The sequence below is a fragment of the Rosa chinensis genome, chromosome 7 (genome assembly GCF_002994745.2).
Source record: "Rosa chinensis cultivar Old Blush chromosome 7, RchiOBHm-V2, whole genome shotgun sequence".
NCBI classification, from domain to species: domain Eukaryota; kingdom Viridiplantae; phylum Streptophyta; class Magnoliopsida; order Rosales; family Rosaceae; genus Rosa; species Rosa chinensis.
Genome location: NC_037094.1, coordinates 27,228,737 through 27,240,978, shown reverse-complemented (window position 1 = coordinate 27,240,978; position 12,242 = coordinate 27,228,737). Strand labels below are relative to the sequence as shown.

Genomic DNA, 12,242 nt, shown 5'->3' with positions numbered 1-12,242 from the left:
ATCTTAACAAAGGTTTTGGATGGAGAGTGGCGGAATGGACCTATTGGTCTAAAATTGAAAGTACAAGGACTAAATGTGTGAAATTAAAAAGACAAGAACTGAAGTGTTTTTTGGATAAAAATTCAATGACTAAATAGTATTTAATCAAAAAAAAACAAAACAAAACAAAATTGGGAATTTTGATCTTCCCTAAGGGTTGAGCGGGAGAACAGATCTGAAAGTTTTTTGTTTTAGCTTTTGATTGTTTCCATTATGTCAAGTTTTGATCAATTGCAAAAACCAAGGTGATTTTTGTGGGCAAATCTACTTACGCTTAAAGAATATGAACAAGAAGGGTGTTAATGCTTGATTCCATGTTCTACATCTTTAAGGAATATTAAATTTGATTCCTTCTTGCTGTAATTCTTCGATTATGTTTGAATACAAATGGTTAGATGGATGGGATGTTGGTGATGATACAGACTTGAAGGAGGAGGAGTGGTGATTTCGAGGTGGCTTTTTTCTGTAGGTGTATGAAAATTAGGGTAACTTAGGCAGTTTGGTGTTGTATATTTAGTAAAATGTTAAAAATAAATAAATAAAAAAGATGGTGTATTAAGCAAGAAGTATGTATTCAGAATGGGTATTTATAAATGTACCTAGCAAATATCTATCTACACCCTAGCTACTCCCTGTAGCCGCTCCCATATTCCAAACCCTAGCCTTTTCTTCACGGCATCCCAACCTCCCCTCACCGTAAGCATGGCATCCATAGAGGATGTTACTGCAAGCTTTGCTACTTCGCTCGCTTTGGCAAGTTCTGATATTGTCAACATCTCCCACCTAAACGATGGAGGCAACAGATCAAACTCTCAAACTTTTCTTCTAGCCAAACCCTTGACGAAGAAGAAATATGAAGCTATGGACCTTCAACGCCATTTTTGACAAATTTGGGTCCTTGATGAAGGCTTCAAAGTGCAAGCCAGCGGGCAAGGCTGGTTAGTGTTTACTTTTGATCTGAAGAGAGACCGAAACAAGGTTATCCGTGGAGGGCCATGGTACTTTAGCAGATCTCCTGTACTGCTACAACAATATGATGGGCTTGCAGATCCGCTTGCGGTTCCCATGAATCACCTCTTCTTCTGGGTCAAGATTTCAGGTATTCTGGTTGCCCAAGAAAACTATTATGAATGTGGCTTCGATTGCAGGCAAGTATCTAGCCTTTGATCAGAAGCTATTTGATCACAAAGGCCTGATTAGGGTTCATGTAGCGCATGCTATATTCAACCCTTCTTTCTGAAATGTATGTTGAAACTGATCCCTGGTATGGTGAAGGAGATAACATATTTCTTTGAGAATTTACATGGAAAGTGCAGGGACTGCAATTTGATTATCCATGAATATGATGAATGCCCTCTGGGGGCTATACCGAAGCTGCAAAATAACACTGAAGCACAGGTTACAATTGGGACTTCTCTGGCGTCTCATTTTCCTGGCCTCTCTGATCTTCGCTTTCAAAATGGAACCTTTCGTTTTCATGGAGTTCAAGCCCCCATACTGCCATCTATCACTTGGAATCTGTTTAGTGCTCCATTTGCACACAAACCTAGGTGTCCCATTATCATCAGGAATGAGGATGTGAGGCCTGAAGAGGCAAATACTGTGTTAGCCTTACCTACTGCTGAAACAGACCAAGCTGCAGTCAAGAGAGGGCATCCATCCTCACCATTCACATCCCCAAAGAAACTGAAAACTCCTTTTGGAGAGAGTAGCCAGGCTACAAGTCCATCCATGCTCCAAAAAAATCTGAAGTTTCCGGAATTCCACACCAAATTCTCTGCCAAGTCTCTTGGATTGATTGAGGCTCCAGGGGGAATCCTGATTCCTAAGGAAGGAGTTATCAAACAAGAAGACATGCAACCAATCAAGAAGAAGAAAGGAAGGCCTCTAGGGTTGAAGAACAAAAATCCCTCCAAGAGTAAGAAAGTTTCTACTGAAGATGTGCTGAGCGTCATCTGCCCTAGCAAACCTCCAAACCCTGGTGTCAAGGGCAAGGAGAAATTTAATTTTATTTCCTTTTGAACTTTTGCCTATTTACTTGTCATTGGTAACATAGTTTATAGGCTTTCTTTGAATAAGTGAGCAGGGGTATCGTCAAATGATCGGACCTAATCTATGTATCGCTGTGGTGTTACCACAAACTCTTTATCTATCCAGAGATGGTAGAGGGAGGATATGTAATGGTTCTTTTTGGCCTGAGAATTATTAATATCTCGACATGATATTCTTAAAAATATATATATATATATATATATATATCTATCTACACCCAGCAAAGTTTTTACACCCGGCAAAATTATAAAAATTTTAAGTACACCCAGCAAATTTTCCAATAATATCATTTCCTTATTAGAACCCAGCAAAACCTATATAAATGAACCAAAATTTCTTCACAAACTCAAACTTTGTTCGCGATAACCTTTAACGGTTTCATTGGTCTTAAGTTCATCAGTCAGTCTTTCAATCAAGGCAAACTCAAAGCATAAGCCATAAGGTATAGCAAAATCTTACTCCTAACACCAACTGAAGAGCCACTGCATGTATTTTCTCCTACCATCATGTAATTATAATATGTAAGAACAAATTAAGCTGTTGTGGGCTATTTTACTCGAGCATGTATAAATCAATTTAAGGTTAATAGCGCTTTGTAATTCTTTGTTCCCATCTCCCGTACTTGGTCTCACTCTCTCTTATGGTGTTAAATTATAGTTTGGTATTCATTTTTATGTGCAGATGCAAAACTAAATGAATATTTTCTACAAATGAATTCGAATTTGAAAACGTATGGGTATACAGCCGCACTGGATCGGGCAAGTCATGATGTTAAATAAAGCTCTTAATCAGATATTTTTGAAATTTGGGTTCAGGGTTTTTGCTTGAAGAAAACGATGTTGTTACTTGAACACTGTGAACTGCTGGGTACAAATAGAAAATATGATTACAAATTTTATTTTGTTATTATCTTAATTTACCATAACTTTTATAATCATTTTTTATAGGAGCATAACTGTCTTTTCTTGCAAAATTGATTTACTTGGTATAATTAGATATTTGTTGGGTACATTTATAAGGGCATAACTGTCCTTTCGTATTTACCATGCAAAATTTTTTTCTTTTTTTGGAACCTTTTATCAAGTAGAAAAGATACCATTAAACAAGGGATATATGCATAGACCAAAACCTCTTAATAAAAAAAATCCAATGACAAAATTAATCATAGTGTGAGATGAACCATAGAAGTCCGGTTGTGGGTAGGATTTACGAACTTATTCAACACTGAAAAATTTTTGCAGTTACCATTATATATATATATATATATATATATATATATATATATATTTTTTTTTTTTTTTTTTTTGAAGAATGAAAAACCTTTTATTCCAAGATACTAAGATTACATAAGACGGGAATGACTAGTGGTGGACATAATTTTCCCACTCTCTATCCTAAGAACAATCTTAGTTATGGGTATAACCAAACTAATCGCCCACTTTCTCGGGTTACATAACAATACCAATCCTGAGAGTCACGATAAATTCTCGTCGCTAATACTAAGAACAGCCATGTCATCCTCCTCCATAACGTGTCCCAAAATAGCCAGACCACGTACAAGGATAAATAGTAAAATAAGAAATTAAAAGATTTCGTTGAAATTGTTCGTTTGAAAATTTCCCGAAAAGCTAATCGTAGGTTCTTCTCTCCATAGGAACAATGGGGCCGTTATGCTCATTAATACACCCAAAACCACACCTGTAGCCCAAGTCAATTCACGAGCTTTTTTAAAACTAATTGTCACCATATTGACCACCAGAAGCCACCGATAATATCAAATGTAGTCCTAAAAAATAACGCCATATCAATAGCTCACTAGCCTAACAACCACCACTTGGTTTAAAAGGCTGCAAAGGGATATGGGCTTCGAGAGAGTATGAGTTTTACTATTGTACATACTAGGGAGTACACAAGGTTTGGCACTGTACTGGGGCCCGTAAGGGACAGCCAGATGCCATGCCATGGCCCGAGTCCACATCCCACCATGGTGGGGCCGGGAAGGGTGGTCGCCCCAGACATCCGAGGCCCAGTACCTGGCAGCATAGCCCATCAAATTACATGATAGAAGATTGTTACAGGAACAGCCTATGTCCCACATCGAGAGGATGGGGAACTCCTCCCCTAGGCTCCAGTACATAAGGATCAGCACAACAACCTTTTGAGGGTAATAACTCCTTTATCCACTATTACTAGGTTCACATATATATACTTGTAACTCACTCAGGCATCGGAGAAGCGTAAACCGTCCGGTACGGTTTACCCCTCTAACGCTGTGTTCTTGGTACATGATTTAGGTGTTGGATCGGTACCGTAGGAGGTATAGCATTCTGTGTAAGGTATCCGGAGAAAGCCACCAGCAACAACTATGAACTATGAATGTCAAGACTTTGTATAACAAAGTTTAAGCACTAGTAGATGAACAAAGAGATCTTATATTAGATAGAAGAAAATATACTTACAAGATCAACTTGAGACTTGATCATCGTCAAGCCCTGAGTTTTTAGCTATGATACCATTAACATAAGCACAAAGTTTTACACTGAGTTTGACTGAAAATTGCTGGAAATTTTATTACTAGAGGAGAAGGATTTATAAACGGAAGGTGTTTTACAAGAAGGAGAGATTGGCCTTGTTCAAACGCTTGGTTCCTACATCTATTTATACAAGTGAAAAGTAACTATACTATATGGTTACATGTTTACCTAACTAGAGTTAGATCTTAATGTTAAATCTACATGACGCAACAACCAATACATCAAACACAAGATCATATCATACAACACATATACAATATCAATTAAACCAGCTGCACAACATCCACATAGAAACTGCAGAATAGCTTTTCTAGTGGTACTAGGACTCCACCTGGATCATTGACGCTCTGGATCCCTGCAGAAACAACTTGACCAAAGTTAGACATCTTGAGCAACTGGAACCGAGAATGAATAGCAGTAGAACTAGAGCAGAAAGCCTTCTATATGTCAACACCAAAAGCTTCAGAATGGGGCTGAACAATATGCTTAACAAAGGTGATGAATACAGGGACTTTGCTCCCTTTATATATTGGCCAAAACCACGAGTTAGACTCATCCCATAAGGAGTCCAACACTTCTTCATGTTTATCGAGATAGGAGACTTAGAGTTTATCACAAACACTTAATGTAATTCAGGTTGATTACAAATGAGTTCCCTACTTCTACTAGGAGATATACACCCACGTAGATAACTGGAATTAGAGTTATATTCATGTACTTCTTGTTATTTACATAGAATTAAATCAGCTGGTTTTATCTCAATGTGATTAAGATAATGTTAAGTCCACATATTCTAACATTCTCCCACTTGGACTAACATTGTCTGTACACAACACAACTGAACTAATAACCCCATATAGACAACAAACTGAAGTGTGCACTGAAATACACAAAAACTCATAGCTCATTCAGCTTGGTCAATTTGCAGAAAATAACGCAGAATCTCAAACCAATTTTGATTAAATAACCAGATTGATTAAAGATCACTAACATCAAATACTGCAATCACATAAGCTCAAAGTGATAATAAGAGCAAAATTTGGATAAGTATATCTACCTGCAAAAATCCAATGCTCATAGTCCAACAAAATGAATTTGACAACTCAAAATCTTAACAGCAAAACTGAAACCACTAGTGAACTGATATTTGCTTAACTGCAAACTAAAACTGAAGCTGCAAAATTCCTCAATGCAGAAAAGTTCACTTGATAACACACATTGATATTTTAAAGTTCAAAAACTGTAATTTGCAAGACTGCAGAAAATAAAATAATGCTGAAACCAAAAGAAACACATATATGAAATACCTCATTTTATTCAGAAACTGCAGTATCAAAATTACAAGCAAAAACAAAAACGACAATAATGGAGCAAGAATCCTATTACACAAAATAAAATTCTAAAAATTAAAATTGGCTCCCACTGAACTCAAGCCTCAAATTCAGATAGAATTCCCATGTTCTTGGTGTGCTTCTGAAAACTTGTAACTGATAATGCTTTAGTGAAGGGATCTGCTAGCTGTGACTCTGTATTTATGTTCAAGACATTTATCTCACCATGCTTCACTCTTTCTCTAACACTATAGAATTTTAAATCTATGTGTTTAGAGTTGTTGGACCTCTTACTGTTTTTACCAAAAAATACTGCAGCCTCATTATCACAAAATATTTTCAATGCATCTGAAACAATTGAACTTAATACTTTAGTATGCAATAGAAATTTTTTGATCCACAAGCCATCACAGACTCCTTCATAAATGGCTATGAACTCAGCCTGCATAGTGGAGGTTGAAATCAATGACTGTTTCATGGTTTTCCATGCAACAGCCCCTCCTGCAAGCATGAAGACATAACCAGATGTGGACTTTTTAGAATCTGGATAATGGCCTGCAAAGTCTGAATCAGTATAGCCAACTAGTTCAAGCTTCTTAACTTGTCTGTAAACTAACATGTGAGATTTGGTTTTCTGCAGATATCTAAGTACTTTCTTTCTTGCAACCCAGTGTTCATGGGTAGGATTAGACTGAAACCTAGATAAAATTCCAATTGCAAATGACAAATCAGGTCTAGTGCAGACCTGTGCATACATTAGGCGACCAATTAACCTAGCATAAGGTTTGCTTTCCATATCAGACATCTTCCCCCCATTTTTAGAATTTTTGTTTTTGGACAATTTGTCACCCTTTGTCATAGGTGCATCACCTGAAGCACAAGATTCCATACCAAATCTCTTCAACACTTTTGTGATGTAATTGTGTTGAGATAAGCCTAATAAGCCTTGTGACCTGTCTCTCTTAATTTCAATTCCTAAAACATAGGATGCCTCACCCAAATCTTTCATGTCGAAATTTTTAGACAGAAAGGCTTTGGCATCTCTAAGCAATTTAAAGTCAGTACTAGCTAAGAGAATATCATCCACATACAGTATAAGAAAAATAAAATTACTTCCAACTGTCTTAATGTATACACATTCATCCACAATATTTTCTGAAAAACCAAAAGATGAAATTACTGAATCAAACTTCTTATACCATTGTCTAGAAGCCTGCTTAAGTCCATAAATTGATCTTTTCAGTTTGCATACATGATCTTTTTTTCCTGTTTTCACAAAACCTTCAAGTTGTTTCATATAGATGACCTCATCTAATTCCCCATTCAAAAAAGCTGTTTTCACATCCATTTGATGCAGCTCCATGTTATAATGAGCTACTAGAGCCATTATAATCCTAAATGAGTCTTTAGTTGAAACTGGAGAGAATGTTTCTGTATAGTCTATCCCTTCCTTTTGTGTGAAACCCTTAGCTACTAGCCTGGCTTTATGCCTTTCTACATTTCCATTTGCATCTCTCTTTGTCTTAAACACCCACTTGCAGCCTATTGGTTTTTGGCTTGGGTTTGGTTTAACCAATTCCCATACTGAATTCTGCTGCATTGACTCAATCTCAGCCTTCATAGCCTTCTGCCATTCTTCAACTTCATGGCTCTCAACAGCTTGCTTGAAGCTTGAAGGATCATTATCTTCACTTAGAATATCAGTTTCTTGCAGGTACACTACAAAATCACTATCTTCCCCATATACTGGTCTTCTCTCTCTTTGGGATCTCCTAGGCTGAGGTGGATTTTGTTCTTCTGCAGGGTTATTTTCTAAATGGACATTATCCATAGGTTCATCTATATGAGGTTCTAAGCCTACTGGTTCTTCTAAAGCTTGATTTTGGCTTAGAGTTTCTGTATCTGCATTATCTGCATTGTTTGACTGAATTAAAGGTAAGATATTCTGTAAATTTTGGTTTTCAGTAATTTCTTCTAACTCCAAGGACAAGTCTTCAAAGTTGGTATTACTAAATCCTTCATCCAGAAATTTTGCTTGATGAGTTTCAAAAGTTCTGGTAAAATTTTGAGCTGCATAGAACCTATAGCCTTTAGATTTCTCACAGTAGCCAATAAAATGGCAATTGACTGTTTTGGATTCAAGTTTCTGTGTTTGTGCATTTGGCAATTTTGCCTCAGCCTTGCATCCCCACACATGACAATGATGCAAGCTAGGTTGCCTTCCACACCACAACTCAAAAGGTGTCTTGTCTACTGATTTACTAGGTGATCTGTTGCAAATATAATTTGCAGTCTTAAGAGTCTCACCCCATAAAAATATAGGTAGACCTGTAGTGCACATCATACTTCTCACCATGTTTAATAAAGTCCTATTTTTCCTTTCTGCTACTCCATTTTGTGTAGGATTATAGGGAGTTGTGTACTGAGCCTTAATGCCATTTTCCTGTAAATATAGTGCAAAAGGACCCTTCTGCTAGCCTGCTTCAGTGTGTTTCCCATAGAACTCCCCTCCCCTATCAGATCTCACTAGCTTAATTTTCTTCTGTAGTTGCAATTCAACTTCAGTTTTATAAATTTTGAATGCATCTAGAGCTTGTGATTTTTCTGACAGTAAATAGATATAGCAGTACCTGGAAAAATCGTCTATGAATGTGATGAAGTAAAAATTTCCACAGATAGTTTTGTGTTTAAATGGACCACATATGTCTGTATGTATTAGTTCTAATAGGTTTTGACTTCTTAAGGCCTTTTTCTTTCTGTAGTTTGTCAATTTCCCTTTAAAACACTCAATGCAGTCATTTAAATCTGTATAATCTAATGCAGGTAAAATTTTATTTTTCTCGAGTGTTTTCAGTCTTTCTTTGGATATATGGCCTAATCTTCTATGCCACATATTTGCAAACTTATTATTGAACAATGTTCTCTTTGTACCTGTGACAGTGTTATTCTTTATAGTGTTTTGATTATTTTCAATCAACATAATTTCCTGTTGAGCAACAGAACAATCTAATTTCAAATAATCATGCACAAACACACCACAGCCAAGATAATTTGAACCCTGAAATAACTTTATTCCACTGAAATCAATAATGAGTTTGCAACCAATCTTAACTAAAAGACCTACTGAAATCAAATTCCTTTTCAAGGAAGGAATATAATAAACACTATCTAGAAAAAGAAAATTTCCTAAGCCTAAATCAATCTTCAGAGTCCCAATGGCCTTAACTGCTACTCTCGAACCATTTCCCACACAAACTTGGACCTCACTTTTCTTTGGTGTCCTCCTGTTTGTTAAACCCTGCAAGGAATTCGTAATTTGTATAGGTGAGCCTGAGTCTAACCAGTAAGAGTGAGATGCTATATTAACAAAATTAACTTCTAGAGAAAAGACAGAATTTGGAAAAGACTCACCCTTCTTTATCATCCAAGCCTTGAAACCACTGCAGTCTCTCTTCATGTGCCCTATTTTCTTGCAAAAATAGCACTTAAACTTAAAAGGTTTGTCAGCTTTATGTTCTGCAGGTTTGCCAGGTACTTTAGTGGTGGTAGTCTTCTTGGCCTTAAGTATGTTCTGTTTCTTCCACTTAGGCTTCTCAACTAGGTTGACTGCAGTAGCTGGTCTGCCTTCCTTCCTGATTCTCTCTTCCTCTACTACACAGATAGAAATTAACTTGTTCAAATCCCAGTTAGACTCTTGGGCATGGTAGGAGGTTCTCAGGTTACTGTAGGTGTTAGGCAATGACTGAAGTGCCACATGCACTACCTGAGAGTCTTTAACTCCCATGTCTAAATCCCTCAACCTCGAGTTGAGGTCAATTAGCTCCATAATGTGCTCCCTCACACTTCCTTTTCCTGAAAACTCCAGCTCATTAAATCTTTTGGATAGCCTACCTGCCTCAGCTTTGTCACTCTCCTGATATTTATCTCCTATGGCTTCTAGAAAATCCATGGCAAGCTCTGGCTCAATGATCGAGCCCCTAACTGTGTCAGACATTGAAGTTCTTATCACATTTTTGGCTTTCCTATTGGCGCTATACCACTCCTTATAGTATTTTCTATCTTCTTCTGTGCTCTCAGTGTCTAGCTCTAATGGCTGTTCCTCAATCAAGCAAAGATCCATATTTTGATGCATAGACAGATAAAATTCAACTTGGTTTCTCCACTTCTTATAATTCCATCCATTAAGCAACTGAATTTGGCCTATAGTGACCATATTTAGACCTAAAAACACAGAAAAAATAAAGAAAATAAGATTTCTGCAGTAAAAGATTTTATCTGTGTGTTAATCTTTAAAACAAAATCATGTATTTGAATAACACAAGCAAAAAACATAAAATTCAAAAAGCAGTCATGAGCTTTAAAATTTTAGCAGATACATGATTAGTTTTCCATAAAACCCCATAACTGAAATAACATCAAGCAACACCTTTGTGGCATAAAACTCAACATTCTAAAGTTCTAAATCACCATACTGCATTTAACAAAAATCAGTCATTCCTTGAACCAGTCAAAATCTTTGGATAAGAAAAGCTTCAAGGTATCTAAATAGATAGTTGTGATTACATATGATGCTGTTCTGCATTCAGAATTACACAGTGAACTACTTCTTTGGAAGACAAAATATAAGTGCAATTTTAAATGCAGAAACACAAGTTCCAGTTTTGTTAAAACTTAAAATCCTTGAAGAGTGATAATGAAAACTTGCTTTGTGCAAAATGACCAATACAATCTTTCAAGAATATCAAAACTAGAATTAATAACCATATGCACAGTTTCTGTATGAACTTATTTATTTATGCCATGAAAATAACAATACTGCAAATTTTATGTTGGGAGATATATTCCTAATTGTTAGCTAAAAACCATAGCATACTTAAAACAACCAATACTCAATCAAAATCATCAAATCATGCCATCACAGTAATCATATAGTTCTCAAAACCAAAACTTCATATCACACGATTACAGTAAGTCATTCAACCATGTTACGTCCCGTACCTCAATTTATCAGTTTACTAGTCATTTGGACAGTAAACGACAATTACTTTCACTTTTTACTTTGTTTCGATACTTTTAGTGGCCCTAAAAGTTGACTTTTTGTTCGGGTCAAAATTCGAGAAAATTTTCTTAACAAGTTGTAGAGAACGTTAAACCGAGTTCGTAGACATGCGGTACGCAAGAATCGGAATTCGTATGAATTAGTTACAGTCTATGGAATTTTATTTCTACGTTGAAGTTATCGGAAATTTGCAAAGGGCAAAACTGACTTTTCGCAAAGTCAAGTATATAAAGCAAAACCCTAGGTTTTCCTTCATTTTTCCCTTTTTTCCCTTTCTCTTCCTCCTCGGCCGCACGGCCTCTCTTCTCTTCTCTCTCTCTAGTTTTCTCTCCACCTCCCTCTGCCATCACAGGAGACCCCCACATTAGACCACCATCTGGGAACACCTCCACCACCGGTCGAACCCAGATCAACATCTGCCCGAAACCCGACCTAAGGCTGCGACGTCACTGTTCCTCTTTTCCTTTTGATTTCCGGCCACCATCTCACCACACCGCCATCACCTCTTCACTCAACAAGAAACGGAGATCAAAACCCAAAAGTTTGATCACCAGTCGGCCTGAAAAACCGAAGTGTGCTCCATTGCCGGAGCCGACAAGTCTGGGTTCTTCGTTCTTCAATCTCTAGCCACGTTTAAACAACATCTCCACCATGGATGCAGTCGAGGCCTCACGATCTACTAGCCTTCGAAACCCAGAAGCCTAACGCCACTTAGAACCACCGCAAGCGCAGCCCCTAGCACGTGGGTTGTCGGATATCTTGGTCGTCTGCGTTAGGTAATTTTCGTATATTTCTTTGGTTGAAACCTCTGTTTCGGTGTGGGATAAGAAACCCTAATTTTGTTGATGGATTTTGGACTGTGTGAAGGTTATGGTTTACGTGTTCTGAAGTTTTGGAGAAAGGAATGGGCATTTGTTCAGTTTGATATATAATGAAGGTAAGAATCAGGAACTCTATTTTGAGATATAAATTGGTTGAAGATTGTTGTTAAATTTTGCTGTTGTTGCTAGGAGTTCGAATAATTGTTGGTGGTGGATGACTACACTCATTTAAAATTGGCCCTCTATTTGGAGATGAAGAATTGGTGAGGGATTTGGTTCGGTGATCTCATAATTGCTATAATTAGTTTGGTCAAATTATTGAATTGACGGAGTTATTGGTTTGCAATTAAAATGGTTCCATGTATATTTTTGATGGTGTGGTGCTTGTGCAAGATGGGAAGTGACG

At 37.0% G+C, this 12,242-nt stretch overlaps 1 protein-coding gene across 1 annotated transcript; it reads right to left on the bottom strand.

Annotated features, from left to right (window-relative positions):
• Nucleotides 1–9,409: 9,409 nt before the first annotated feature.
• On the bottom strand, nucleotides 9,410–10,169 carry LOC121050637. Its single transcript, XM_040511406.1, has 2 exons — nucleotides 9,492–10,169; nucleotides 9,410–9,418 (listed from the first exon to the last, which is right to left on the bottom strand). Exons 1-2 carry the CDS (start codon nucleotides 10,167–10,169, stop codon nucleotides 9,410–9,412), a joined length of 687 nt encoding a protein of 228 aa, XP_040367340.1.
• Nucleotides 10,170–12,242: the final 2,073 nt, after the last annotated feature.

What these genes read in the sequence shown, in the direction of transcription:
- LOC121050637 (XM_040511406.1), bottom strand. Translation starts at nt 10,169, where the DNA reads ATGGTCACTATAGGCCAAATTCAGTTGCTTAATGGATGGAATTATAAG.